This window comes from Mauremys mutica, chromosome 14 (assembly GCF_020497125.1).
Source record: "Mauremys mutica isolate MM-2020 ecotype Southern chromosome 14, ASM2049712v1, whole genome shotgun sequence".
Classification (NCBI taxonomy): Eukaryota; Metazoa; Chordata; order Testudines; family Geoemydidae; genus Mauremys; species Mauremys mutica.
Window position 1 is genome coordinate 46,244,825 of NC_059085.1, and position 26,242 is coordinate 46,271,066.

General features: G+C 44.2%; 1 protein-coding gene across 3 annotated transcripts in view; it reads left to right on the forward strand.

Annotated features, from left to right (window-relative positions):
* Positions 1 to 26,242, forward strand: part of AP1G1 (adaptor related protein complex 1 subunit gamma 1) — a 98,820-nt gene that overhangs the window by 19,613 nt on the left and 52,965 nt on the right. For all 3 annotated transcript variants that reach the window (XM_044986877.1, XM_044986875.1, XM_044986876.1), the window contains 2 exons: positions 4,761 to 4,964; positions 21,460 to 21,584. In XM_044986877.1, the coding sequence (XP_044842812.1) occupies positions 4,764 to 4,964; positions 21,460 to 21,584 (326 nt within the window). In that variant the 5' untranslated portion in view covers positions 4,761 to 4,763. Of the gene's footprint in view, positions 1 to 4,760; positions 4,965 to 21,459; positions 21,585 to 26,242 lie in introns of those variants that run through there.

Consider the following 26,242-nt stretch of genomic DNA (forward strand, 5'->3'; position numbering starts at 1 on the left):
GAGAGGAGAGAGGAAAATTGCAGGGGTATGTCAGCACTGGGCTTTCACTTTGATGGGTAGCCTTAGTCCTCAGGCTAGTCAGGTACACTTCTTAATCACTAGGTATGATGCACCAGGTATGATACACTACAGGAGAAATGGGGGTTGGGGGGAATGTACACTTTTTAATCTTTCTCTGGTACTTACATGGCCCTGGCATAGGCTGGCTGGCCCTTTAAGGAAAGCTAGGCCCAGCTTGGCCTGTGGGCACTATAGGTGGTGAGTGTGGTATTTTACAGACCCCCATCACTGTAGGGCAGCCTTTAATGTATTTTTCCTCATGACACTCCTGTGACATAAGAAAGTGCTATTATCTCCATTCTATAGATTCCAAGGCCAGAAGGGATCATTGTGATCATCCAGTCTGACCTCCTGTGTAACACAGGCCAGAGAACTGCCCCACAATAATCCCTAGGGCAGATTTCTGAGAAAAACATCCAGAGAGAATCCACCACGACCCTCAGTAAATTGGTCCACTGGATAATTACTCTCACCATTATAGATTTATGCCTTATTTCCAGTCTGAGTTTGTCTAGCTTCAATTTCCATCCACTGGATTGTGTTAGACCTTCCTTTGCTAGACTGAAGGGCCCATTATTAAAGATTTTCTGATCATTTACTCATTCTTGTGGCTCTTCTTTGAGCCCTCTACAATTTATCAACATCCTTGAATTGCGGGCACCAGAACTGGACACAGGATTCCAGCAGCGTTGCACCAGTACTAGATACAGAGGGGAGCGGAGGGAAAGAGAGACCAAGTGATTTGCCTGAGGTCACACATGGGATCTGTGGCAGGGTAGGGAATTGAACCCAGAGTCTCCCAAGTCCTGGGCTAGTGCCCTAATCACTGGACTATCCTGACACACCAGCTAAGGCAGGTGATGTGGGAAATGGAGTGAAAGAAAACATAAGGACCATTTAACAGTGAGATAATTACTTGAAGCTTTTTAACCTCATCATAATGAGTAGACTTCTTTCTCCATTTTTTTTTGGTGTCCTGAGTCTCTCTTGCATGCTGTTTCTTGCTCATTTACACAGTATTGTTGTGCGGTATTGAATTTGAAATAATCTTATCTGGATTTATTTTGTATTTCGGAACTGGGCAGAATCACAGTGACTTGCTTTATGTTCAAGTAGCACCTGAAGGTCTCAGTCAGGATCAGGGCTCAGATTTGCTATGCATCACATCTGACACACTCCTTGCCCTGACAAGTTTACAATCTAGCTTGAGACAAGATACGGTAGCGGGTGATTGGAAAAGGGAGTGAGAACCAGGGTAACAATCACAAGATTATGCAATTGGTCTAACAAGTGTACAACAGAAAAGTTTGCACCATATTGTTTTAACTATTTTACCCCTCGTCTGCCTGTCATTGTTATACTTGAATGGCTTTGGAGAAAAGTGGATGAAAATCATCAGGAATTATTGAGAGCATGTCACAGGTAAAATTTCTGATGCTCTTGTGTGGGCACATGGTAGCCAGTCTGTCCTGTGATATCTCTTGTTGATTGTATTCTCATGTTCTAGTTCTGTGTTGTCTTATAAAATCCATCCCCTATTCCTGCTTGAGTAACATGAATCTTTAGAAATGAGTTAAGGTTTCCAATATATGGTTCCATTTGTACAAGGCTAGAAAGAGTACAACTGCCTCTGAAGAGAAAATGAACACTGGACAGAATGAGAGCTGAACGTAGAGTAGTTCTGTAGCAAGATAGCCCTCACTAAATTGTAATCCAAACTGTTACACCGGAGTTCCTAGTTGAGGAGTTCTAGAAAAATACAAAATCCACAGAAAAGTTTCAGAAGCCATAAGGAATAAATGTTTAAAGTGGCTTGTTTTTGGAGATCAGGAGGAAGGCAGTAGGAGAGAAGATGGGTGGAGAAGAGATGTGTACAGAACATTTGGCTTTTCTGTGGGCTTGTTTAATTTGTGAATTAAGCAAAAGATGTGTCTAAAAATGAATTTAATAAATTTACTATTAGTTAAAAGACATGGAGTTGCAGTGCAAAGACCAAGGCCTTGTCTACACTGACACTTACAGTGCTGAAACTTTTTTCGCTCAGAGGTGTGAAAAAACACCCCCCGAGCGATGCAAGTTTCAGCACTGTAAAGTGGTTGTGTAGATAGGGCTACAGCGCTAGGAGCCACGCTCCTAACGCTGGTAGCTATTCTCCTCATGGAGGTGGTTTTATTACAGCACTGGGAGAGCTCTCTCCCAGCGCTGGAGCTGCAACTACACAACCACGTTAAAGCGCGTTGGCTGTGTAGACATAGTCAAAGTCTCATGGATAAATAAATAGTAGCGTTGTTTATAACTAAAGTGCCCTTCAGAATGCCCTCCTTTGGCAATTCTGTGATTCTGCTTTTTTGGGGCAGGAAGTTTGGAGAGCGTGATACAATCGCAAATCCCACCCAGGAAATAGTAAATGTCAGATGACATCCATTTGAAGATTGTTGCTGTATTTCATAACTGAACAAAAACGAGAAGTATCTTCATAGCTTATCCAACATCTGTCTAAAGCCATCTATCTATCTAGCCATTCTTGGATTGCTAGCTTTTTTAACAGTAGTTTTCCTGCTCACATCATAACCACAACAAACCAGAAAGTAATCTTTAGATTTTGTCCATTTCCTCTTAGTGTGACTGTTATATTTATAACAGCATTAACAAACTATACTTAAAGTGTTAATGTTATGAAGGTTGCCTTTGAAACTTTAATTCAACCCCCTTGTATGTATGCATTTTAGGGCTGGTCGATACTGAAAATTTACATTGGCATAGCTATGTCTGTCAGGAGTGTGAAAAATCCACACCTCCGAGAGATGTAGTTATGCTGACCTAACCCCTGATGTAGACCATGGTAGGTCGACAGAAGAATTAGGCAGACAGTGGTAGATTGACGTAGCTACAGCCTCGTGGGAAGGTGGATTACCTATGCAGAGGGGCAAACCCCTCCTGTTGGCGTAGGTAGTGTCTACAGCAGTGGTCTCCAATCTTTTTATGCACAAGATAACTTTTTGAATTTAAGATCAACCCAGGATCTACCTCTCTCCTTCCCCGAGGCCCCTCCCCGCTCACTCGGTTCCCCCCTCCCTCTGCCGCTTGCTCCCCCCCATACTTTCACTGGGCTGGGGCAGAGGGTTGGGGTGTGGAAGGGGGTGCAGGCTCTGGGCTAGGGCTGAGGGGTTTGGAGTGTGTGTGGGTGGGTGCCATGCTGAGCCTGGTGCAGGAGGTTGGGGTGCAGTAGTGAGGGGTGCAAGCTGTGGGAGGGAGTTTGGATGCAGGGGTCATATGGTTACACTGCACCTAATCTCATAGAATCCACTGGACATTTCATGAGTTTTACTTTTTATTAGTGTAATTTGTGGTTTAAAGATCCAAAATCCTTCAGGGATTATCATATCAGTGTAACATTCTCAACTGTGGGGTGTGCATTGTCTGAGCCTGGGACGGGGCTGGGGTGCAGGAGTGAAGGGTGCAAGCTCTGGGAGGGAGGGGGTGAGGGGTGTGGGCGCTGGGAGGGAGTTTGTGTGCAGGATGGGGCTCCAGGCTGGGGTGAGGATTGGGATGAGGGATGTGGGCTCTGGGAGGGAGGCGCTTACCACAGGCGGCTCCCAGGCGGCGGCACAGCGGGGCTGAGGCAGGCTGCTTGCTTGCCATGGCCCCACGCCGCCCCCAGAAGTGGCTGGCTGCTGGCACGTCTCTGCGCCCCCTGGGGGGATGGGGGCAACGGGTTTCTGTGTGCTGCCTGCACCCGCAAGTGCCGCCCCTACAGCTCCAATTGGCTAGGGAGCTGTGGGGACAATGCTGGGGGCGGGGGCAGCACATGGAGCTGCCTCCCCCTGCCCCCAGGGGCCACAGACACGTGCCAGCAGCCAGCCGCTTCTGGGAGCGACGTGAGGCCAGGGCAGGTACGCTGCCTGTCTCAGCTCTGCTGCGCATTCATACTTTTAGTGGCCAGAGATTGCGATGGACTGGAAGATGCTCCAGGATCAACCAGTTGAAGCAAGGGACTGCAGGAAGAGAGGATGGTTTTACATATAAAGCAGTTGAAATACCACCCAGGAGAACTGGGTTCTATCCCTAGCTCTAGTATAGACATGCTATGTGATACTGGGCGTGTTGCTGAAAGCAGTGTTTTGACAGGTATCTGGGTGTTCCTCATCTTCTGGGTGCCCAGTTTGAGTCAACTGGGCTCTGATGTTCTGAGTACTCACAACTGCAACTGAATTAATTGGGAGCTTTGGATGCTCAGTGTGTGTGGTCCCTGGAGCAGTGATTTTCAAATTGTGGGTCTTGACTCAGAACTGGGTCGTGGAATGGAAGGGACTGGGTTGTGGCGGCTCTGGTCAGCACCACTGACCTGGCCGTTAAAAGTCCTGTCGGCGGTGCTGCCCTGCTAAGGCAGGCTAGTCCCTACCTGTTCCGACACCGTGCTGAGCCCCAGAAGCAGCCAGCAGCAGGTCCGGTTCGTAGGCAGGGGGGCCACGGGGTTCCGTGCACTGCACCCACGCTCCCTGTGCACTGACTCTGCTGGGGGGGATGGGGGGCGGCGTCTGCGGGCAAGAGCTTGTGCGCCTCCACCTAGGAGCCGGACCATCCGTAATCCATAGGGCAAGGAGGAAAACGCTCTTCCATACTGAAAGCTGAGAAGGCTGTGAAGTTTCCTTTTGTTGTGGAGGTTTTACACATGCATTTCTTTTTCTCCCCTCTCCCAGAGGATGCCAGCCCCCATCAGACTGCGGGAGCTGATCCGGACCATCCGGACAGCACGAACCCAAGCAGAAGAGCGTGAAATGATTCAGAAAGAATGTGCTGCCATCCGGTCATCCTTCAGAGAAGAGGATAATACATACCGCTGCCGGAATGTGGCAAAACTACTGTACATGCACATGTTGGGTTACCCTGCGCATTTTGGACAGGTAGGGTTAGCTGGAACTTAGCTCCAATTCCTGTTGTCTTCTGTTAAGGATGATTTAGTAGCTTTTGGAGTCTATCTTGGTTTGTTTTCTTCTGAATCTGGGCAAGTTTGTTCTGCCCATGTAACTGGTATACATTCTAATTGTAATCTGTCCATCCTTAATCAAGGCTTGTATAAAAATGTCCTGAATTTCATGACAATGTCCAGCCTGCGGTACGGTCTGGTAACTGGGTATAGTGATTGCGCTGTGTTCTGTGGAAAGGAAATGTGGGAATTTCCAGACTGGATCAGACCAGTAGTCCATCTAGCCCAATATTTTCTCTGATGGTGGCAAGTGCCAGTGGAAGGGATATGAAACCCCATAATCAACAAATAGGCACTCATCTGCTTATATAGGAAGTTTCATCATAACCCCAGGCGGGCAGTGGGTGGTTTGTGCTCTGAAACAGAAATACTGTTACGCTTTTATTCTAGCTAATGTGACTGAGAGAATATTTTATTAACCATATACATGTCTAATTCATTTTTTAATTATCCTAAAGTCTTGGCTTCTATCTTGTGGCAGAGAGTTCCACTGGTTAATCGTGGGCTGGATGGGGGTGTGGTGTGTGAGAGGGAGAACGGAAGGGGGAAGTTCTTGTTCTACAGAACACTTCTGGTTGGAGTTGTTGCTTAATCATTGTGACAAAATCATCTTCATGCCATAAAGCTTCCTATTGATTGTATCTCCGCCTAAGCCTCTAATGCTTGCAGAGGCTTTCCTGGCATAACTACATTTCAAAAACCCAGGCATATTGGTGGAACCCTTGAGGCTGCTTCGTGTCTCTGGTGTAAATTCATCCTTGATCAAATTTGCAAACACACCATGTGGCTGGTACAGTAAATGCGTTCAAGCAGAACCAAATTCCAAAATGCCCTGATGATGATAGACAAGTTGGAGGCTGCAGGAGTGAGGTCAGACTGTTCTAGTAAACATAAAATTATCCATCCTGTAGCTGGGTAGTTCATTTCCTCTCCCAGGATAGAGGGATGTATCAAGCAGTTGTAGCTATTGTATCAGAACAAGTTTATTTACATCTTGTCCCATTCATACCTTCCTAATATTGCTACTGCATGTAACCAAACACTTTGGTTAAACTGTGAAATTGATTGCCACGGGAATTCATTCAAGCTGAGAACGTAACAAGATTCAAAAAGGGGTTGGATATCTTTATAGGTATCAAGAATATCCAGAGTTATAATTAATGAGAAATTTTGAAAGGGATATTAAGCTTTATTGGGCTCAATGCAGCAGTAACTAGGTGAAATTCTCTGGCCTGTAATATGCTTGAAGTCAGACTAAATGATCTTATGGTCCATTCTGATGTTAAAAACTATTAACCTTGTAGTTCAGCGCTTAAGCCAATTTCTAACTATAAGAAACCAGGATAGGATCTATGTAGGAGGAAGCAAAGGAGACGACTCACTACTGTGCTGGGGTGTGTGTGTGTGCGCGCACGACCTCCTGCTTTGCCCCAGACCCCGCCCCCACTCCACCCCTTTCCCCAAGGCCCCACCTTGGGCCCACTTCTTCCTGCCCCATTCCACTCCCTTCCCCAAGCATGCCCCGCCCTCGCTCCCCCCCCCCCGTGCCTCCTGAATGCCACAGCTGAGGCACAGGTGGGGTGTGCTGGGAGGGAGGGGGAGATGCTAATCAGCAGGGCCATTGGTGGGTGGGAGGCGCTGATCGGGGGGGCTGCCAGTGGGTGCCTATGGGGGGAAGGTTACTGCCTATTGTGGAGTTCTTCCACCTTCCTCTGAAGCATGTGGTTCTGGTCACAATCTGACAGAGGGTAATGGACTAAATGAATCTTGGGTCTGAGCCAGTGTGGCAATTCTTATGTCCCTGTGGTTGCCACAGGAAAATGGTGGGGCCAGTAAGCTGGGAGGGGAGATTTCCACAGGAGGCTCTCAGGGTCAGTAATAGGCAAAGCTTTGACCGCTCTGCTCTTTAGAGAACTGGGAGTTACATTGCAAAATGCTGGCTCTATGAAGGACGTGTTCTCCACTCTTTGGCCTGCAGATGGCAAGTGAAGAGTGCTCCTGCTTTGTGTCAGGATCAGGGAACTGCTTAAGAAATGTACTGCCCAGCAGTGGAATCCTCTTTGATAGGGGTTCAAGACTTTAGCATCCCAGGATAGGAAGTTATTAGCGTGCAGAGAGAAAAGTCATACAAGGAGAAAATGAGTGGTCTTGTGAAGGCCTGGGTTTGACTTGGACTGCAGTTCCCCTCTTGCTCAGTCCCCAGATGTGATCACATTCCTGGCATCATCAGCTTGAGGTTTGGGGGACTTGGAGCTGGAGGGGGTAGCCAAAAAAAGAGACTAACATGGAAAAGGTGCCAGAGAAGGTGAAGGGCAGAACTGCTTCCTTCCAAGCCTACCTACATGTCTTGCTTTGCTGACATACCAATTAGAAAAGGAAAGCAGAATCTGTATTGTCTTTCCTCTAAATGAAATGGATATGCTGGTGTCAAGGTTTCTTCCATTCACTAGATCTGGTGAGAGCTTCAGCCTGGTTATGTTACCGAATAGAGCTTTGCATGAAGCCAGTTTGTGTTTACATGACACTGAAGCTCACCAGCTATTTCTCAGGATGAATTTTAGCAATCAGATATTTCACATACACATATGTCTGGAATTAAACCTCAGAGTGCTCTTTTATGATTACTTCATTGTGCCTTTATAGCTGGTTCCCAAAGAGGGAAGACTTGAGTTGTCTGTCCCCCCCCACCATCTCTCTACATAATATAATTAAATTTAATATCCCTGTGGCAGGAAAAAAACCACAGCGGCCAAACACTGTAGCATTTAATTTCAGAAAGGGGCACTACACAAAAACGAGGAGGTTAGTTCAACAGAAATTAAAGGGTACAGCGCCAAAAGTGAAATCTCTGCAAGCTGCATGGAAACTTTTTAAAGACACCATAATAGAGGCTCAACTTAAATCTATACCCCAAATTAAAAAACATAGTAAGAGAACCAAAAAAGAGCCATCGTGGCTAAACAACAAAGTAAAAGAAGCAGTGAGAGGCAAAAAGGCATCCTTTAAAAAGTGGAAGTTAAATCCTATTGAGGAAAATAGAAAGGAGCATAAACACTGGCAAATGAAGTGTAAAAATACAATTAGGAAAGCCAAAAAAGAATTTGAGGAACAGTTAGCCAAATACTCAAAGTAATAGCAAATTTTTTTAAGTACATCAGAAGCAGGAAGCCTGCTAAACAACCAGTGGGGCCACTGGACGATTGAGGTGCTAAAGGAGCACTCAAGGACGATAAAGCCATTGCAGAGAAACTAAATGAATTCTTTGCATTGGTCTTCACGGCTGAGGATGTGAGGGAGATTCCCAAACCTGAGCCATTCTTTTTAGGTGACAGAGCTGAGGAACTGTCCCAGATTGAGGTATCGTTAGAGGAGGTTTTGGAACAAATTGATAAATTAAACATCACCAGGACAAGGTGATATTCACCCAAGAGTTCTGAAAGAATTCAAATGTGAATTTGCAGAACTAACAACTGTAGTCTGTAACCTATCGTTTAAATCAGTTTCTGTACCAGATGACTGGAGGATAGTTAATGTGATGCCAGTTTTTAAAAAGGGCTACAGAGGTGATCCCTGCAATTACAGGCCTGTAAACCTGACTTCAGTACCAGGCAAATTGGTTGAAACTATAATAAAGAACAATATTGTCAGACATATTGATGAACATAATTTGTTGAAGAGCCAACATGGTTTTAGTAAAGGGAAATCATGCCTCACCAATCTACTAGAATTCTTTGAGGGGGTTAACAAGCATGTGGACCAAAGGGATCCAGTGGATATAGTGTACTTAGATTTTCAGAAAGTCTTTGACAAGGTCCCTCACCAAAGGCTCTTAAGCAAAGTAAACTGCCATGGGATAAGAGGGAAGGTCCTCTCATGGATTAGTAACTGGTTAAAAGACAGGAAACAAAGGGCAGGTATAACTGGTCAGTTTTCAGAATCGAGAGAGGTAAATAGTGGTGTCCCCTAGGGGTCTGTACTGGGACCAGTCCTATTCAACATATTCATAAATGATCTAGAAAAAGGGGTAAATAGTGAGGTGGCAAAATTTGAAGATGATACAAAATTACTAAAGATAGTTAAGACCCAGGCAGACTGCAAAGAGCTACAAAAGGATATCTCAAAACTGGTTGACTGGGCAACAAAATGTCAGATGAAATTTAATGTTGATAAATGCAAAGTAATGCACATTGGAAAGCATAATTCCAACTATACATATAAAATGATGGAGTCTAAATTGGCTGTTACCACTCAAGAAAAAGATCTTGGAATCATTGATAGTTCTCTGAAAACATCCACTCAATGTGCAGCGGCAGTCAAAAAAGCGAACAAAATGCTGGGAATAACTAAGAAAGGGATAGATAATAGGACAGAAAATATCATGTTGCCTCTATATAAATCCACAGTACGCCCGCATCTTGAACACTGTGTGCAGATGTGGTCGCCCCATCTCAAAAAAAGATATATTGGAATTGGAAAAGGTTCAGAAAAGGGCAACAAAAATGATTAGGAGTATAGAACAGCTTCCATATGAGGAGAGATTAATAAGACTGGGACTTTTCAGCTTGGAAAAGAGATGGCTAAGGGGAGATATGATTGAGGTATATAAAATCATGACTGGTGTAGAGAAAGTAGTTAAAGAAGTGTTGTTTACTACTTCTCATAACACAAGGACTGGAGGTCACCAAATTAAATTAATAGGTAGCAGGTTTAAAACAAATAAAAGGAAGTATTTCTTCACACAGTGCACAGTCAACCTGTGGAACTCCTTGCCAGAGGATGTTCTGAAGGCCAAGACCATAACAGGGTTCAAAAAAGAACTAGACAAATTCATGGAGGATAGGTCCACCAATGGCTGTTAGCCAGGTTCGGCAGGAATGGTGTCCCTAACCGGTTTGCCAGAAGCTGAGAATGAGTGACAGGGGATGGATCACTTGATGATTGCCTGTTCTGTTCATTCCCTCTGGGGCACCTGGCAATGGCCACTGACGGAGGACAGGATACTGTGCTGGATGGACCTTTGGTCTGACCCATTAGGGCCATTCTTATGTTCTTATTGTTGGTTCTCAAACTGTGATTCATGTATCTTGGAACGCTGCAGCGTTTTTCCTTGGGGGGGGGGGGGTTGCACAAGAAAGCATTTTGAGAACTTTGCAGGATTGGGAAGTTGTGAGAGAAGAGTCCATGGAGGGATCGTTCTCTTGTAAAGGATCAGCAGAATGAGAGAACTGGAGATCCAGTGCTCTGCATCTTATTTCTGGACAGCCTCGTCCAAACACATGTTCAGTTACTTTTTTTAATTTTTGCTAGTGGCTCCCAGTTGTCTCCTCTCTGTTCAGTCTTGCATCTCTCGACTGTTTTCTCGTCCTGGATTTTCCATCAGCTCCATCTCAGTGATGCAAATTGAGCTAATTTCTGCCCGCAGACTTTTACCTTCTCAATCATTGTAAATTCCACTGTCCCTCCTGTAACCCTTGTTCAAGAGCATGTTGTCATATTTGTCATCTTCCACACATCCAGGTTGCCATGGTCTGAAATTGTGGTGGGGATTGTTAGTCCTAGTGGTTGGAGCTGGAGCAGTCAGGCCTAGTGGTTGGAGCTGGAATTTGGAGTCCAGGGTGGAGTTGAAGCAAGGCTGGAGCAGGCCTGGAGCAAGGGCAAGGTTGGAGCAGGCTAAGGCTTGAGGAGCCTGATGCTATTCTTAGGCGGAGGCAAGTTCTAAGCCTTGACGTGATGCTCAGCAGACTGAACTGCTGTTCCTCCTGGGAGGTTTATGTACGTAGTCTGGAGTCACAAGACCAGTTCCTGGCTTGTGAATTGGCTGGAGCCTAGCACAGGAGTGACTCATCACCTTACATTAATCCCTCCTTGATGCACTTCCCCAATGTCTTTTGACCCGGCTTGCTGGGGTGCAATCGATGTAATTCATGAAGGAGGATGGGTGTGTGTATGTTACTGGCAGGTTCCCGAACAGTCAGCTGGTCCATGCACTTCCCAGTTCACGAGGTACATCAGTCGTCTTCTGAGGAGCCCAGAGTCCAAGATCTGTCTTACCACATATTCTTCCTGCCCCCGAACCAAGATGGGGCATGGACATGCTTTTGTACAACTAGGAAAATATTTCTTTAACAAAGAAACATGCAATACTGGATGTATCTTCATGTTACGGGGTAGCTGGAGCTTGAAGGCCTCTGGGTTAATCTGTTGAATGATCTGGAATGGGCCAAAGTAACGGTGGTCTAATTTCCTTGAGGGTTGGAAGATGTCCAACTGTTGAGTTGAGAGCCATATTCTGTCTCCGACTGCCATGGGAGTATGGTCCTGTCAATGGAAGTCAGCATATTTTTGTAGTTCTCCTTAGCCAAGTTTAAATGTGATTTTAATTCTTCTTGAATGCAGTGGAGGTGTTGAACCAAATTGGAGGCTGCAGGGACACAGAAGGCTGGTGGTACAGATGGATGAAATAGGGGGCGGAAGCCATAATTGGAATAGAAGGGGGTTTTGGCTGGTTGATTTGTGATCAGAATTATTATAAGTGAACTTGGCGAACATCAGGAAAGGGACCTGGCCATCTTGATGGTAGAAAGATATTGTTCTAGAATTTGGCTTACCTGTTCTGTTTGTCCATTTGTCTGGAGGTAGTAGGCAAAGCAAATGCATGGGGTAATTTTCAGGTGTTTGAACAATTCTCTCCAAAAGTGGGAGATAAACTGTGGCCAACAATTGTATGTAATGTCAGTTGGTAACTTGTGGAAACTTGAAGATGTGGTCAAAAAATAAGTGAGCATCGTTTTTGCAGTGTGGATCTTCTGACAGGACACACAGTGCGCCATTTTGGTGAGGAGGTCGATGACTCTCAGTATAGCTGTGCAGGCCTGAGAAGTGGGGAGGTCAGTGATAAAGTCCATCAAGATAGAGGCCCAGAGTTGGGATGGGGTTGGAAGCGGGATCAGGAGGTTTGGCATGGGGGATCTTCATCTGGCAACACACCTCCCAGGAAGCTGTGTAAGATTTGATGGAGGCGAATAGTTTTGGCCAAAAGTAGCAGATCATCAGCTTTGCTGTCTTCCAGTACCCAAAGTGACTTGGCAGAGGGGAATAGTGGCCTAGCTGGAGTAGTCTCTTGGTGACATAAAGGCAATCTTTCAAGCAGAGTTCCTTGTTTTTGACCAAAAAGTTTGGATCAGAATTGGCTGACATCCATGTCACTGCAAGCAGATCATTGGGCAATGTGGACTTCACAATAGCCAAAAGATTGGTATGTCCACGTCCAGCACATTTATAAAATGGCAGGGCTTCAATACAGTGGCAGGTTTGGGACGGTTATCTCCCTTATCAGGTTTGCCATTTTGGGTACTGGGTTGGTAGGGCAGGGTGAAGTTACATTGGTCCCTCCTCTTCTCTAGATTTATCTGACATTGGTTGAGGGTTGTGGGCTTTTGGAAATGTTCCAGGTTTTTATGGTCTGTGAACACCTGGACTGGAAAGCGTGCGCCTTCTAGGTAGTGACATGACTCCTGAAATGGAGCCTTGATGGCTAATAACACGTTATCATAGATTTCATAATTTTGTTCCTTGGGTGTCAGCTTCCTAGAATACAAGGAACAACAGAGGTCATTCAAGCATCCATTATGCTGAGATAATACAGCCCCAATCATGTAACTGGAGGCATCTGTTTCAACGACAAAGGGTTTAGATGGATCCAGATGTACTAGGATGGGGGCAGAAGTAAACGCTTTCTTCACCTGATCAAAACCCATTTGGGCTTTTGGAGTCCAGCTGAAAGCAGACTTCTTCCATAACAACTGAGTAAGTGGAAATACCAATTGTGAGATAACTTGGATGAATCATCTAGAGAAGCTGGCAAGCACTAAGAAGCACTGAACATCGCAGATGTTCTTGGGGATTGCCCAACTCAAAACTGCAGAGATCCTAGATATAATATATGTTTTAAAAAAGTTACATAGGGATAATTATTCCAGCCAGGAGAGGTTAGGCATTTTAAAACTCACTAGTCAAAGAATTTAAATTTTAGTGTAAGACAGAAGTAAAAATTATGAAATGCATTGACCAGTCAAAAACCTAAAATAACACACTTTGAAAGAATAAAATTACAGAGACTATATGTGCATTGCAGGAAGTACCAAGAAGTAATAACAATAACACAAGTATGTGTTGGGAAGTGAGTGTGAAAGAGTGTGCGTGTGTGTGCGCTGGCTGCTGGGGAAGTTTCTGAGCGATGCCCTGCACTGACTCTTTGAGACAGTCACTGAAAGTTCTCCTGCTCCTGAGCCCTGTCCCCCAGCCCCTTCTCTGGGGAGATGAGGGGAGTCTCTGAGACCATGCGCTGTTTCTTTAAGGCACTCACTCATCACCCGGAAGGCTCGTTCAGATCTCGGACCTCAGCGGCTCTCTCCTGCTCCCATTCCTGAGCCCTGTCCCCTCTCCCCTGCTCTGCGGATGTGGAGTTTCAGGGGCAGGGGAAAGGGGTGACATCAGCACCTCCCCTCTCCCCTCCTCTCTGCACAGCTAGCAGGAGGGTCTCGGGAGCAACTGCAGGAGCAATGTGGCTGCAAAGAGGGTGGCGAGGGGCACCTGAACATATGCTGCAGGATGTGCGTGGCTCTGCTAATTAATTAGCATAGACGAAACAGGAGAGATGGTATACCTAGGGTTGTCGATTAATCACAGTTAACTCATGTGATTAACTAACTAAAGAAAATTAATTGCGATTAATTGCAGTTTTAATTGCACTGTTAAACAATAGAATACCAATTGAAATTTATTAAATATTTTGTTTATTATTAAATGTTTTTCTACATTTTCATATATATTGTATTCTGTGTTGTAATTGAAACCAAAGTGTCATTTTTACAGTGCAAATATTTGTAATAAATAATATACAAACAAAAGAAATAGTATTTTTCAGTTCACCTCATACACGTATCAGAGGGGTAGCATTTTAGTCTGGATCTGTAAAAGCAGCAAAGAATCCTGTGGTACCTTATAGACTAACAGACGTTTTGGAGCATGAGCTTTCGTGGGTGAATACAAGTGCATCCGACAAAATGGGTATTCACCCACGAAAGCTCATGCTCCAAAACGTCTGTTAGACTATAAGGTGCCACAGGATTCTTTGCTGCTCATACAAGTACTATAGTGCAATCTTTGTCCTGAAAGTGCAACTTACAAATGTAGATTTTTTTTTTTGTTACATACCTGTGCTCAAAAACAAAACAAAGTCCACTCAGTGCTACTTCGTGTTCAGCCAATTGCTAAGACAAACAAGTTTGTTTACATTTATGGGCGCTAATACTGCCCTCTTCTTATTTACAAAGTCACCAGAAAGTGATAACAGGTATTTGCATGACACTTTTGTAACCAGCATTGCAAGGTATTTACATGCCAGATATGCTAAACATTCGTATGCTCCTTCATGCTTGGGCCACCATTCCAGAGGACATGCTTCCATGCTGATGACGCTTGTTAAAAAATAATGCGTTAATTAAATTTGTGACTGAACTCCTTCAGGAAGATTGTATATCCTCTGCTCTGTTTTACCAGCATTCTGCCATATACTTCATGTTATAGTCTTTGATGATGACCCAGCACATGTTGTTCGTTTTAAGAATGCTTTCACTTCAGATTTCACAAAATGCAAAGAAGGTACCAATGTGCGATTTCTAAAGATAGCTACAGCACTCGACCCAAGGTTTAAGAATCTGAAGTGCCTTCCAAAATCTGAGAGGGACGAGGTATGCAGCATGCTTCAGAAGTTGTAAAAGAGCAACACTCCAATGGAGAAACTACAGAACCCAAACCACCAAAAAAAAAAAAAATCAACCTTCTTCTGGTGACATCTGACTCAGATAATGAAAATGAACATGTGTCGGTCCGCACTGCTTTGGATTGTTATTGAGCAGAACCTGTCATCAGCATGGACACACATCCCCTGGAATGGTGGTTGAAGCATGAAAGGACATATGAATCTTTAGTGCATCTGTCACGTAAATATCTTGCGACATCGGCTACAGCAGTGCCATGAGAAAGCGGGTGACATTGCAGGAGATAATGCTGCCTGCTTCTTGTTTACAAACGTAAACTAACTTGATTGGCTGAACAAGAAGTAGGACTGAGTGGACTTGCAAGCTCTGAAATTTTATATTGTTTTATTTTTTAATGCAGTTTTTGTACATAATTCTACATTTGTAAGTTGAACTTTCATGATAAAGAGTGCACTACAGTACTTGTATTAGGTGAATTAAATACTATTTCTTTTTTTTAAAGTGCAAATATTTGTAATCAAACAAAGTGAGCACTGTACACTTTGTTGTAACTGAAATCAATATATTTTAAAATGTAGAAAACATCCAAAATATTTAAATAAATGGTATTCTGTTATTGTTTAACAGTGCGATTAATCGCGATTAGTTTTTTTTAATTGCTTGACAGCCCTAGGTATAACCCAAGAAGTCCATAGAGGTGCAATCAAATTCACATTTCTCACGTTTCCCATATAGTCCGTGTGCTTGGAGATGTTCACGTAGTAACTGTTCGGTTCTCTTAAAAAAGGATGTCTAGATAGATTATGATAAACTGGTTCAGAACATCTCTGAAGATATCATTGACCACGTGCTGGAATGTGGCAGGGGCATTAGAGAGACCAAAAGGCGTGACAAGGTATTCAAAATATCAATACCAGGTACGAAAAGCTGTTTTCCATTCATCGCCCTCTCGCATGTGGACTAGGTTATAGGTGCCACATAAGTCGAGTTTAATGAAAATTTTAGCTGGGCTGCCTATAGCGGTTCATTGATCAATGGGAAAGGATATTTATTTTTGATGGTGATACTGGTCATCACTTGATAGTCTATGCAGAGGCGCAGGGTGCCATATATATATATATTTTTTTAAACAAAAAGGATTGGTACTCTGGCAGGGGTGTATAATAATGGATAAAATTGTTTGCTAGATTTTCCTCAAGCTACTCCTATAGGGACCAGACTTCTCATGCTCTCTAGGAAATGCTTGGATTGTGGAGGGAGAGCCAGCGAATGCCAAGCACAGTTGGGAACTGGGGTGAGCCAATCAGATTAAATTGCAGGGCTTCCTGGTGGTCTTGAATTACAGTTCAGAGAGGTGCAGTCTCACGGACGACAGGGTCTGAGGACAGCAAGCTGCCATCAATTGTCATCTCCAAGTTGTGGGCAAACTTCCGTTGCAGTGGTAGGTGGTTAGTTTTAGCAAATCCAGTGTCCATGAAATTGCCAGAAGCTCCAGAGTCTATCGGAGCAAGCTGGGTGCAGCTCACCTCAGATGTAGAGAGGAACCAAAGTCAGAGCTGCACTTGAAGGTGGGATTGGCCATTGTCCTTGGCGGTTAGGATACACACAGGTAGCAGAGGAGTTCTGTTTGGGGCACCCAATCCTGTCATTCTGTCTGGTTGCATTCCCTCTAAGGAGGCTGAACCTGCCCATTTTCCCAGACCAGCCCTGAGACAGGACTTGAGGGGACACTTGGTGGCAAAGTGGCCTCGTTTCCCACAGAACAGGCAGAGGTCATTCAGATGACAATATTCCTTCTCTCGATCTGAGAGGCCCTGTCTTGTCAGGTCTACCTGCGTGGATTCGGGTCCAGCAATTGCCCGAGCGTGTGGCAGGAATGGGACAAGACTAGGCAGGGACCAAGCGTGTACCTTCCTTTTTTCCTAACATAACTCAAACGGTTGTCAATTTGGATACATAGCTTAATGTAGGGCAGCAGTGCTGTGGAGGGATCAACCCGGGCCAGTTTGTCTCTAATCTCATCGTTCAGGCCTAGATAGAAATGATAAATCTGTGCTACTTCATTCCAGGTCATGTCCGAGACCAGATGACGGAAGTGGGTGGCATAGGCTGCAACAGGACGGGGGCCTTGTTTGAGTGAATGCAGGGCAACTTTGGTGGAGCGGGCACAGTGTGGGTCATAAAACATGAGTGAAAGGACACAAATTAATTCATCAAAGTCATTGAGATTCGGGTCTCCTTGCCCAATCCAGTGCTTTGCCTGTCAGCAGGCTGGTGATGATTCCTACCTTGGTCTGGTTGTTTGGGTACACCAGTGGGCCCAACAGGAACAGCAGGTGACATTGACTGAGGAACCCCCAAAATGTCTGATGTTTCCCATCAAATTTCTCCAATAGTGGGATCTTTGGGCCTAGACTTTGGGCTGTTGTGCCTGATGGCATGAGGGGGCCTGGGACTGCTGGGACCTGCGAACATAAGAAAGCATTTTTGCGTTGTAGCTAGGCAACTTGATTCTGGAGACCTTGAACTAGTTCTGCCATATCAGTGGCAGGATTGCCTGGAGACTTCATTTTAATTGTAGGGGGTACCTGCTGGCATAGGAGATCCATCTTGGCCACTGAGCCCGACTGGGTCTGCTCAGATTATCAGAACTGGAATGGGGATGGTCAGGCCTAGTGGTTAGAGCTGGAATCAGGAGTCCAGGGCAGAGTTGGAGTGAAGCTGGAGCAGGAGCAGGGCTGGAGCATGACTAGGTACAGGGAGAGAATAAGAGCAAGGCTGGAGTAGAACTTGGAGCAGGCAAAGGCTTGAGGAGTCTGTTGGCACTGTCAGGCAGTTCCAAGCCCTGGAGTGACATTGAGCAAACTAAGGACATGTCTACACTACAAAATGAAGTCAAAGTACAGCCACCACAGTAATTAAAGTGGCATTTCACATCCGCACTGTGCTGCTTCTGTTGGCAGTGCATGTCCTCATCCGGAGTGCTTCCACTGATGTAACTGTGTGGGGCATTGCGGGACGCGGGCAGTGGAGCTCCAGCTATTAGCCCTGTGCAGGGATGACAAACAGGCGATGTAAGTAACGCGTCACCCTACTACGTCGACCAAAGTGCTACGCCTCTCGTGGAGGTGGCATTATTGTGTCGATGTAGTGGGTGACTTACATCAGTGGGAGCTACATTTTACAGAATTAGGTTGACATAAGCTGCCTTACACCAACCTAATTCAGTAGTGTAGACCAGACCTGAGTTGCTGTTCCTCCTATGAGGTTTATATATACCTGGTCTGGGAACCACAAACCAGTTCCTGCTTGTTGATTGGCTGGAACATAACTACAACTTTAAGCGAGGAGATACTGTATTTAAAAGCCATTTCAAAATCTGGCTCAGTTTCTTAGTGTAGACGGGGCCTGTGTGCAGTTGTGATGTAGAAACATGCCAACCATCAAACCTCCTTTTGCAAGCTTCGTATTCAGTGAATTACCCATCTCTCTTCTAAATTGTCAGACCAGCTACTCTCTAATTTAGCCTGTTTTAGGATATGGATTGGTATATGTTTAAATGTTCTCTAGGGCAGTGTTTCTCAATGACTGGTCCATGGACTGGCGCCAATCCCTGAGATCTCCCTGACACAGTTTAGCAAGGCAGAAAGCCGGTGCCTAGTATCAAAAAGGTTGAGAAACACTGCTCTAGGCAGGGTACCTCAAAGGTGCAGCACATCACCTGAATTGCCACAGTAAGGCTACACATCTTGATTGGGTTGTGATTTTAAATAGTGTACATGATTTTAATTACATTAGAACGTCCATTTTACAAACAGTGATCTTGTAAGCACCATATGGGCCATTTTTCTCGACTTGGGGTGGGAGAAAGTCACCTAAGGAGTGGTATTGATGAAGAGCAAGTCAACATCCCTTCACATTGCAATGGCTGTCACTTTGCAGTGGTTTTTGAAGAACAAGGAGAAAGCAGTGCAGTGCACTGTATCTGTTGTAACTTTGAGATGTTCCATTTTATGAACTTCTCAATTCCCAGTTAGTTTATATAATAGGGTTTCTACTGTGCAGATCTTTTCTGTTTGCCTTTAAAATCACTGTTATGATGGGGTTTTTTGGGAGGAATATTTTATTTTAATATTTAAGATTATTTACAGCAAGACATTAGTTGTATTGTCTTGTTTTGTATAGGTACATGTCTGTGGCAGGGCGCTGCTGGGGAAGCCTCCATCAGCTCCTGATACTCCAGCCCCAATCAGGGGGAATGGATTGGGCCTGGGTAAATAGCTTAGGTTTGCTTAATCATTGACTGCACCTGCCAGCCTCATTAGGTAGGAGCTATAAGGCTTGGAGGAAGTGAGTGAAAGGTGGGGCAGAGACCATGGGAGACAGGAGGCTCAGGGAGATGTAGGAGCCTGCTACTCTGTTGCTGACCAGGCCTGTGTTAGGCCAAGGCGCTGTAAATAGCCTGTATATAGTAGGACACTGGTGGTGGAAACTGACACAAATAAAGAGCACAGGTGTTGCACCAGCTTGGAGTGTCCCTAAGTTTGTGAGGAGCGGGGCCAAGGGGTTGGAGACGCAGGGGCACGCCATGCACCCCGTTACAATGTCTTATTACAGAATTAACAATATTCATCAACATGTTGTATATTGGCCAGACATCATTACCATTTCTCTCCCCCCCCAATTATTTAAACATAAACGTAATACGATAAATATATATTTAACCATTTATATTCATTTTCATTGTGGGAGGCTAAATGTTTCCCCAGTGGGGCAGGAGCACACAGTGTCAGGAGAAGGAAGAAAGGAGAGCTAGAGGAAGAGTGGTTATGTAATTCAGGTGTCCTCTGTGTATATCCTTCTTGACTATCCTATAACTGTAGGGTTACCAAATCTATATCAAAGCATCTCTGTGATTTCAGTATTTCTAGTATATTGTTTTTGTGTGCAACGTATACTTTTACTTCTATCTATTTTTTAAAAAATTCTCTTGCATGGTTTTCATAATGTTTGTCTTCCACTACAAGATATTGTATTAATAGTTTTTTCCAGTGAGCTATAATACTAATCGTCTGGGTCCACAAATTTAAGTTTGCCTTTTTTGGTATAAAGAGCAAGAGCAGAACTAGCTTCTTTATTCCCAGTTTGAGTCCTTTTAACATGCAGTTTCTCAATACAGTATGTGTCTTGAAGTCCTGTTTGAGTTCTATCTCTAATATTTTTTCTTTTTTCAGGATGGTTTTCAATTTTTTTAACCATCCAGAGTTCCCAACCTCACTATTTTGCATTTCATATAGATATCCGGGGTAATCTATATTTTGTGTTATAGAGATGGAGAAACATACTTTATAGTATATTATATAGTACTGAACTTGCACTAATTGATTAGTGTTAGCGCCAGTACTTATAATTTGCATTATCTGATTCCATTTGCAGTGGTGGTGTAGCAGTGTTGGTCCCAGGATATTAGAGAGACAAGGTGAGTGAGATGTGTCTTTTATTGGACCAGCTTCTGTTGGTGAAAGAGACAAGCTTCCAAGCTACATACAGCTCTTCAGTTCTGGACTTGTGTAGCTTGAAAGCTTCTCTCTTTCACCAACAGAAGTTAGTCCAATAAAAGATATTACCTCACCCACCTTTTCTATTCTTTTATTCCATTCTTTTGCTGCTGTTTCATATTTACAGTCTATATTCCATAATAGCTTTATGCAGTGTGTTTTTTAAAAACACAGTCATGAGGTTATACATTCCAGCAGTAATCTTGATTGCTGAAACTTCAAGCACGTGTATACAATTTTCCAACACTGATAGCTTTATAGTTCTTTGTTCCCTGGAAGTTGTTAATAAAGTTAAGCAATCTGTATCAACTCATATATTACCCTTTATTTTCTTTTTTTAATATATCACTTACATCTGTTTGTTTTAAGGGTTGTCCATCCTAATGAAATCCTTCCACTTATCAGAGTGACATTTGCCCCAACATTTAAAAACTTCCTTATTCAACCTCTGTTTGAAGGCACTGTTTTTTATTTTCAATATTACCAAGGTCTGCTCTTCTTGTTTGGTCAAGTGCCTTACATACACTCAATTAGTAAGTACATTTTTAATTAATAGGTGGTATTTCATGGGTGCTGGAATTTTGGGGTATGAATCCAACATAGAATTATATAATGAGATTGGGTTTGTCGGTTTCTTTTCTCTCTGTATCCATGATGGATTTTCTCTATTAGACTGGTATTGGAATGGATTTCTAATTTGTGCAGACCTATAGTATGCCTTGAATGATGATGGATGATGTCTTTCACTTACTGATACTTCTGTGTCACCCTGTTTTAGTTCGTGCCCATGGATCTCCAGTACACTTTAAGAGAGTTTCATAGCCATGAGAGGCAGCATGGTCTGGTAGCTCCATCAAGAGACTTGAGTTTTGTTCCTGGCTCCTCTTCTGACTTGCTGAGACTTTAGGCAGGTCACGGGTTGCTTTTCTCCCTCATCTTTAAAATGGAGATAATACTAACTTTGTGAAGCACTTGGATATACTTGGACGGAAAATACTATACAAGTGCAAACTATTATTGCTCCCAGCACAAGAGTATGATTTATACTGATTTATCTATGTTTTTTTTGCAGTTGGAGTGCCTCAAACTTATTGCCTCTCAGAAATTCACAGACAAGCGCATTGGGTACTTAGGTGCCATGCTGCTACTGGATGAGAGACAGGATGTCCACCTTCTCATGACCAACTGCATCAAGAAGTAAGACTACCCTCTCCTTCCCCATCAACAAATGTGTGTAGGGATTTCAGAACCACAGTTAGGCTCCTGACAATAACTTTTTGGATGCCTCAATTCTCCACAGAGATTTAGTTTGAAAAGGGGGAACTTTTCAGTCTACAAATCCCTAATGCTACTGGTAGTGCCCAGGCCATTTTTGAGTCACCTTGCATGTTTGGTTGCTGCTAAGCTCCAGACTGCTATGGCCCTAAAAAGTTTTTGAAACTTGGTGCGTATAGCAGAGAGCCATTTAATGCATGGAACTTCCATGTCTTGGGCATCCACTCAGTGATGGTGTGTAATTAGTGGCTGAGAGAATGGAACATCCTGTCATTAAAACTTTCCTTAAAAGAAAAGGACTCTAATATGGTTATAATGGGCTTCCTGTAGCTGGTGGAACAGCTTCTAGAGACGCTGAGGGGGCAGTTATCTTCTCACCTTGCAGCAGAACAAGCCCTGATTGAATAATTAAGGGTAGTACAAAGTCACTTAGGGCTCATCCAAACCATACATATGACTGAATTCAGAGGATCTGGTTATAACACAGCTGCAATATGTAGTGTAGACTGGACCTTAGGCTAAAGCCCTGAACAGTGCTGCAGCCATCTTGTACTGGTCCCCTGACTCAGTTGTATTTATAAATATAGGTCGGCTCTTATAAGTTGTATGACTCTAGGGTGTGAAGCTAGCTCTACTCTGTTCTGAGAGTTTGGCCTGGTTGGGTGTGGTGTTGTGATGGGGCACTGGTTGGCTGCAGGGGCAAGACAGCACCTTTCTGGGATGTGGTGTTCAGCTGGTTTGTAATCTCCTTGAGCTGTGAACAGTAACAGACAGGAAACTGTGAGGCTTCCATAAGGATGTTATTGAAGGCGAGTAGGTTTGAATGGAGAGCAAGGTGTAGAAAATCAGTGTTTTCTTTTTGATGAGGCCTCCTTTTGAGGGGTGGGGAAGAGGGAAGCCAATCAGGGGAGCTGGGAGATTAAGATTTATTTTTTTAATTTAGATTTCTCAGATACTCACCTGGTTCTGTACGTATTGATTATGCCTAGAGCATCTGAGAAATCTGAATAAAAAATTAAATCTCAGTTGCCCAGTTCCCATTGACTGACATCACTGATGCCACTGCCTGTCCCCCAAAAGGGGATCCCATCAACAGGAGAATATTGGTTTCCTATATCTTGTTCTGAATTCAGATGTGAATATCTCTGTTGGACCAAGTGGTGGGGAGAGCAAAGGAGTTTGAACTGAAGATCCTTCACTGAAAATGCCTTGCCTCCAGCTAGCTCCCTTCCACTTACTTTAGGGGGCTGATTGTTGTATCCCCAAAGAAGTCTAATTTTAGGGGAACAGGTACTGGGAGTTGAGTTGGGAATTGTACATATAGCTGGTTTACATAACCTGGCATTTTTCTGACTATTATCTTTGTCTCTTCACCTTCCTCTTTCTGCTACCCCACCGCTTTGTCTTGTTTTAATCTAGACTGTAAGTTACTCAATGTATCAACTGTCTTTCAGTGTTATGTAGGGTTTATAGTGAGACCGGATCTTGGCTGGAGACCCCAGGTGCTGCTGTGATACAAAAATTAAAAATAATTAATACACACATCTTTGTGAAGCAGTTGAGGAGTTGTTGCCCTTAGCACATACCTGACAAATTTGTAAAAACAAGGAAATGAGCAGTTAAGTCACGTAGCAGCACATACCCTATATCCCATCCTCAACCTTATCATTACCATAACTACTGGACACCACATGCCACAAACTTAACTCCGCCTTCCTTTTGGTTTTCTGCACATGTTCCTTTACTGGATTGTTTCCACCACTTTTTATGCGTGTTTGGTGTAGTAGTTCGTTGTTTTGGGAGTTTGGTGAAGATAGGTGTGCAGACAGGTGGTTAAGATAGTGATGGAAGCCTGGCATCCCTAAGGGAGCAGAGTTAAGGTTGCAGCAATATGGTCTGTGGTGTCCAGGAGTTGTGGTAATGTAGGTGAAGGAGAGCAGGGTATGTTGTGGTAAGTGGCTTAACTTTTCACTTCCTTGCTTTTGTGGGTGTGTCAGGCATGCTTTGTGTGCAGCAACCCTAATTGCTTCACTACAGTGTGTGTGTGTGTGTGTGTGTGTGTGTTGAGGTTTTTATACTTACCTGGGGGAATGGGTTGGATGAGTGTGGAGGGGGTGGTAGGGAGTAAACACAAAGGGAGCAGAAGTACAGTTGCTGATAGAGAATATTTTATGCAGAGTTTTGTGTGCTTCTGGCACCCCTCAGTCAGGTTTGTGTACCACCCCCACAGCTTCTCCAGTCAGGTGTGTGTGCACAATACACAAACTTTTCAGTGGTAGCATGAATAGCTGCTTAAAAATTCCTGTCAATCTAAATAGTTTAAAAGAGCTTTATCTGTTGTAAGAGATCAAGTCAGCAGACACGTCTCTCGATTTTTGAATGAATAAACAATATTTTTAAGATTGGTGATTGATCTATGAAAAGTACCTGCCAAGGGGGAGAAAATCAGACAGAGCCCAAATTCAGAGGCTTCCCATTATAAATGTGTTCAGAGAAATCAAACTACACAGAAAATCCAAAGGGCATGGAAACTGTGAAATGTTTTGCTGATAAACCAACTACTCTCAGAGAACAGGAATTTATGCCCTTTTTTAAGCCCATTTTGGAACACAACCTTAATTATAAAGTCACTACCAGACACCTCTGTAATGCAGAGACCTTCATCAAACTGCTTTTGTCATTATTCTTTCCCATAGCTGGATCCCTGCACTTAGTCTCTGAACATCAGTAGATCTGGCTTTCTTAATTTGTTTTCATGTTAGCATTTTTCCAGGGTGCAGCAAAATCTTTTTCTTGTCCTGGGCACTTGACTATCATTCACACTGCTTCCGCTAGCCAAGATAATGTCATCTAGTAGATTTTAGGGGGAATCTGGGGAGATGTAGTAACATCCCATGTTTCCACAATTACAGGGCCAGCTGAGAGGAAAACAGAGCAGGGAATTTTATTTCCTATGTGGTCTCTGCCATTTGAGTCCCAGACACCTCTGAGATCTGACTCGGTTTTCAAACTGTTGTCTGCCAGGCCTCCAAGAGGCATTGCTATTTTCAAAACATTGTAAAACAAAGTAATTTAAAAGTAAGCAATAACTAAACACTCCTCCCTATATGTGCATTATTAATCAATAGCAGGCAGACCTATGATTACAAGTGTTAACTTGTATTCCATATAGTTATCTAGGATTATCCAGTGACATAGGTGATCACATTGGTAATATCCAGGAATAATATCCAGTTTGCTAAGAGTTCCTGGGCAGCGAGGGGGGGGGGGAAACACGTGTTACGTTGTGTGGAAAAGTCCTTTTAGGTGACAGATGAGGAAGATTGTCTTAGCCTGCTGCACTGGGAAAGGCTTATTTATTGACTACTTCATGTTCCAGATTAAGAGATTTTAGTTCTTGAATCCCAAATAGTCTGTAAAACAAGTTCTCATAATTCCACTGTTCTCTCTTGCTATTCCATGTGCTACGTACATGTTTTCAGGGCATATCCAGTCCACCAGGGAGTCTGTAAACTGCAGAGGCTCACCTTTTTTTTTTTTTTTTTTTTTTAAACTTGGTCTTTAGGCAGGCCCAGCTGGGTGCATGACTCATCCTGCAATAAAACCAGGTACTTTTCTGGTGTTCAGGGCCTAGACTACCCTGTGCTGTTCTCTCCTTTCTCCAGGTAGTAGCTCTGCGTCCTGTTCAAGCAGTTTCCTAGGTGGGGTGAGGTGGGGAGAAGGGATGAGACAGTAGCAACTGAGGCTTCCTCTAGGCAAGAAGCTGCTGCAAATTCAAACATTAGTAGCCACTTAAGGTTCCTGTGGGCTGGAGTTTGGGAGACAGGAGCATCTTGCTCCCATCAAGAACCTGAGGCAGTTTTGGTTGTGGAGGAAGCTGTGGCAAAAACATTTATCTTGTTCTGTGGGAGACAGGTGGGGTGAAAGAGTTCCCATACTGTCACTTATCTCCCCATAGCTCCTCCAAGAATCTCTGCCAGGCTTGAGAGAAACTACAGTGAAGTTGTCCATCAGCACCATGGGTGGTGGGTGGACCCCCTCTTTGGGGAGGCTAGTCCCCCGGCCCCACCTCTTCTGCCTGATGCTCCAACCCCACCCCCCAGAGCTCCCAGTCCCTTCTCTTCCTCCCCCTCCCCCCCCGCAGCAGGAGCCCCAAACCCCACACCCTCCCATGGCTGGAGGAGTCCCGGGCCAGCCTGAGCTGCCGCTGGAGAATGGGAAACACGCTGCACCTCCCCTCCCGAGGCCCCGAGCCACCTGGCAGGAAAAGCAAAAGCTTTTCCTAAAGAATGTTCAGCTTTTACATGTGCCATGCAGGTTCCGGGGCAGCTGAGGAGACGGTATCTGCTACTCAGCTTCCTGGGTTCATCAGTAATCTCTCTGGAGTCCACTGTTGCTGCTTTTCCAGCTACATCCCTGAATGTACTCCATGAACCAGGCAAAGGTGGGGATGGTGATTAACCTGCTTGTGGGAGAAGTGCTAGATTGGGCCTCCCCTCTATTAGCCCAGTACTCTCCAACTGGGATGACTCCTGTGGGAATTCTCAGCCATTTTTGATGACCACCCATTCCACGTGCAC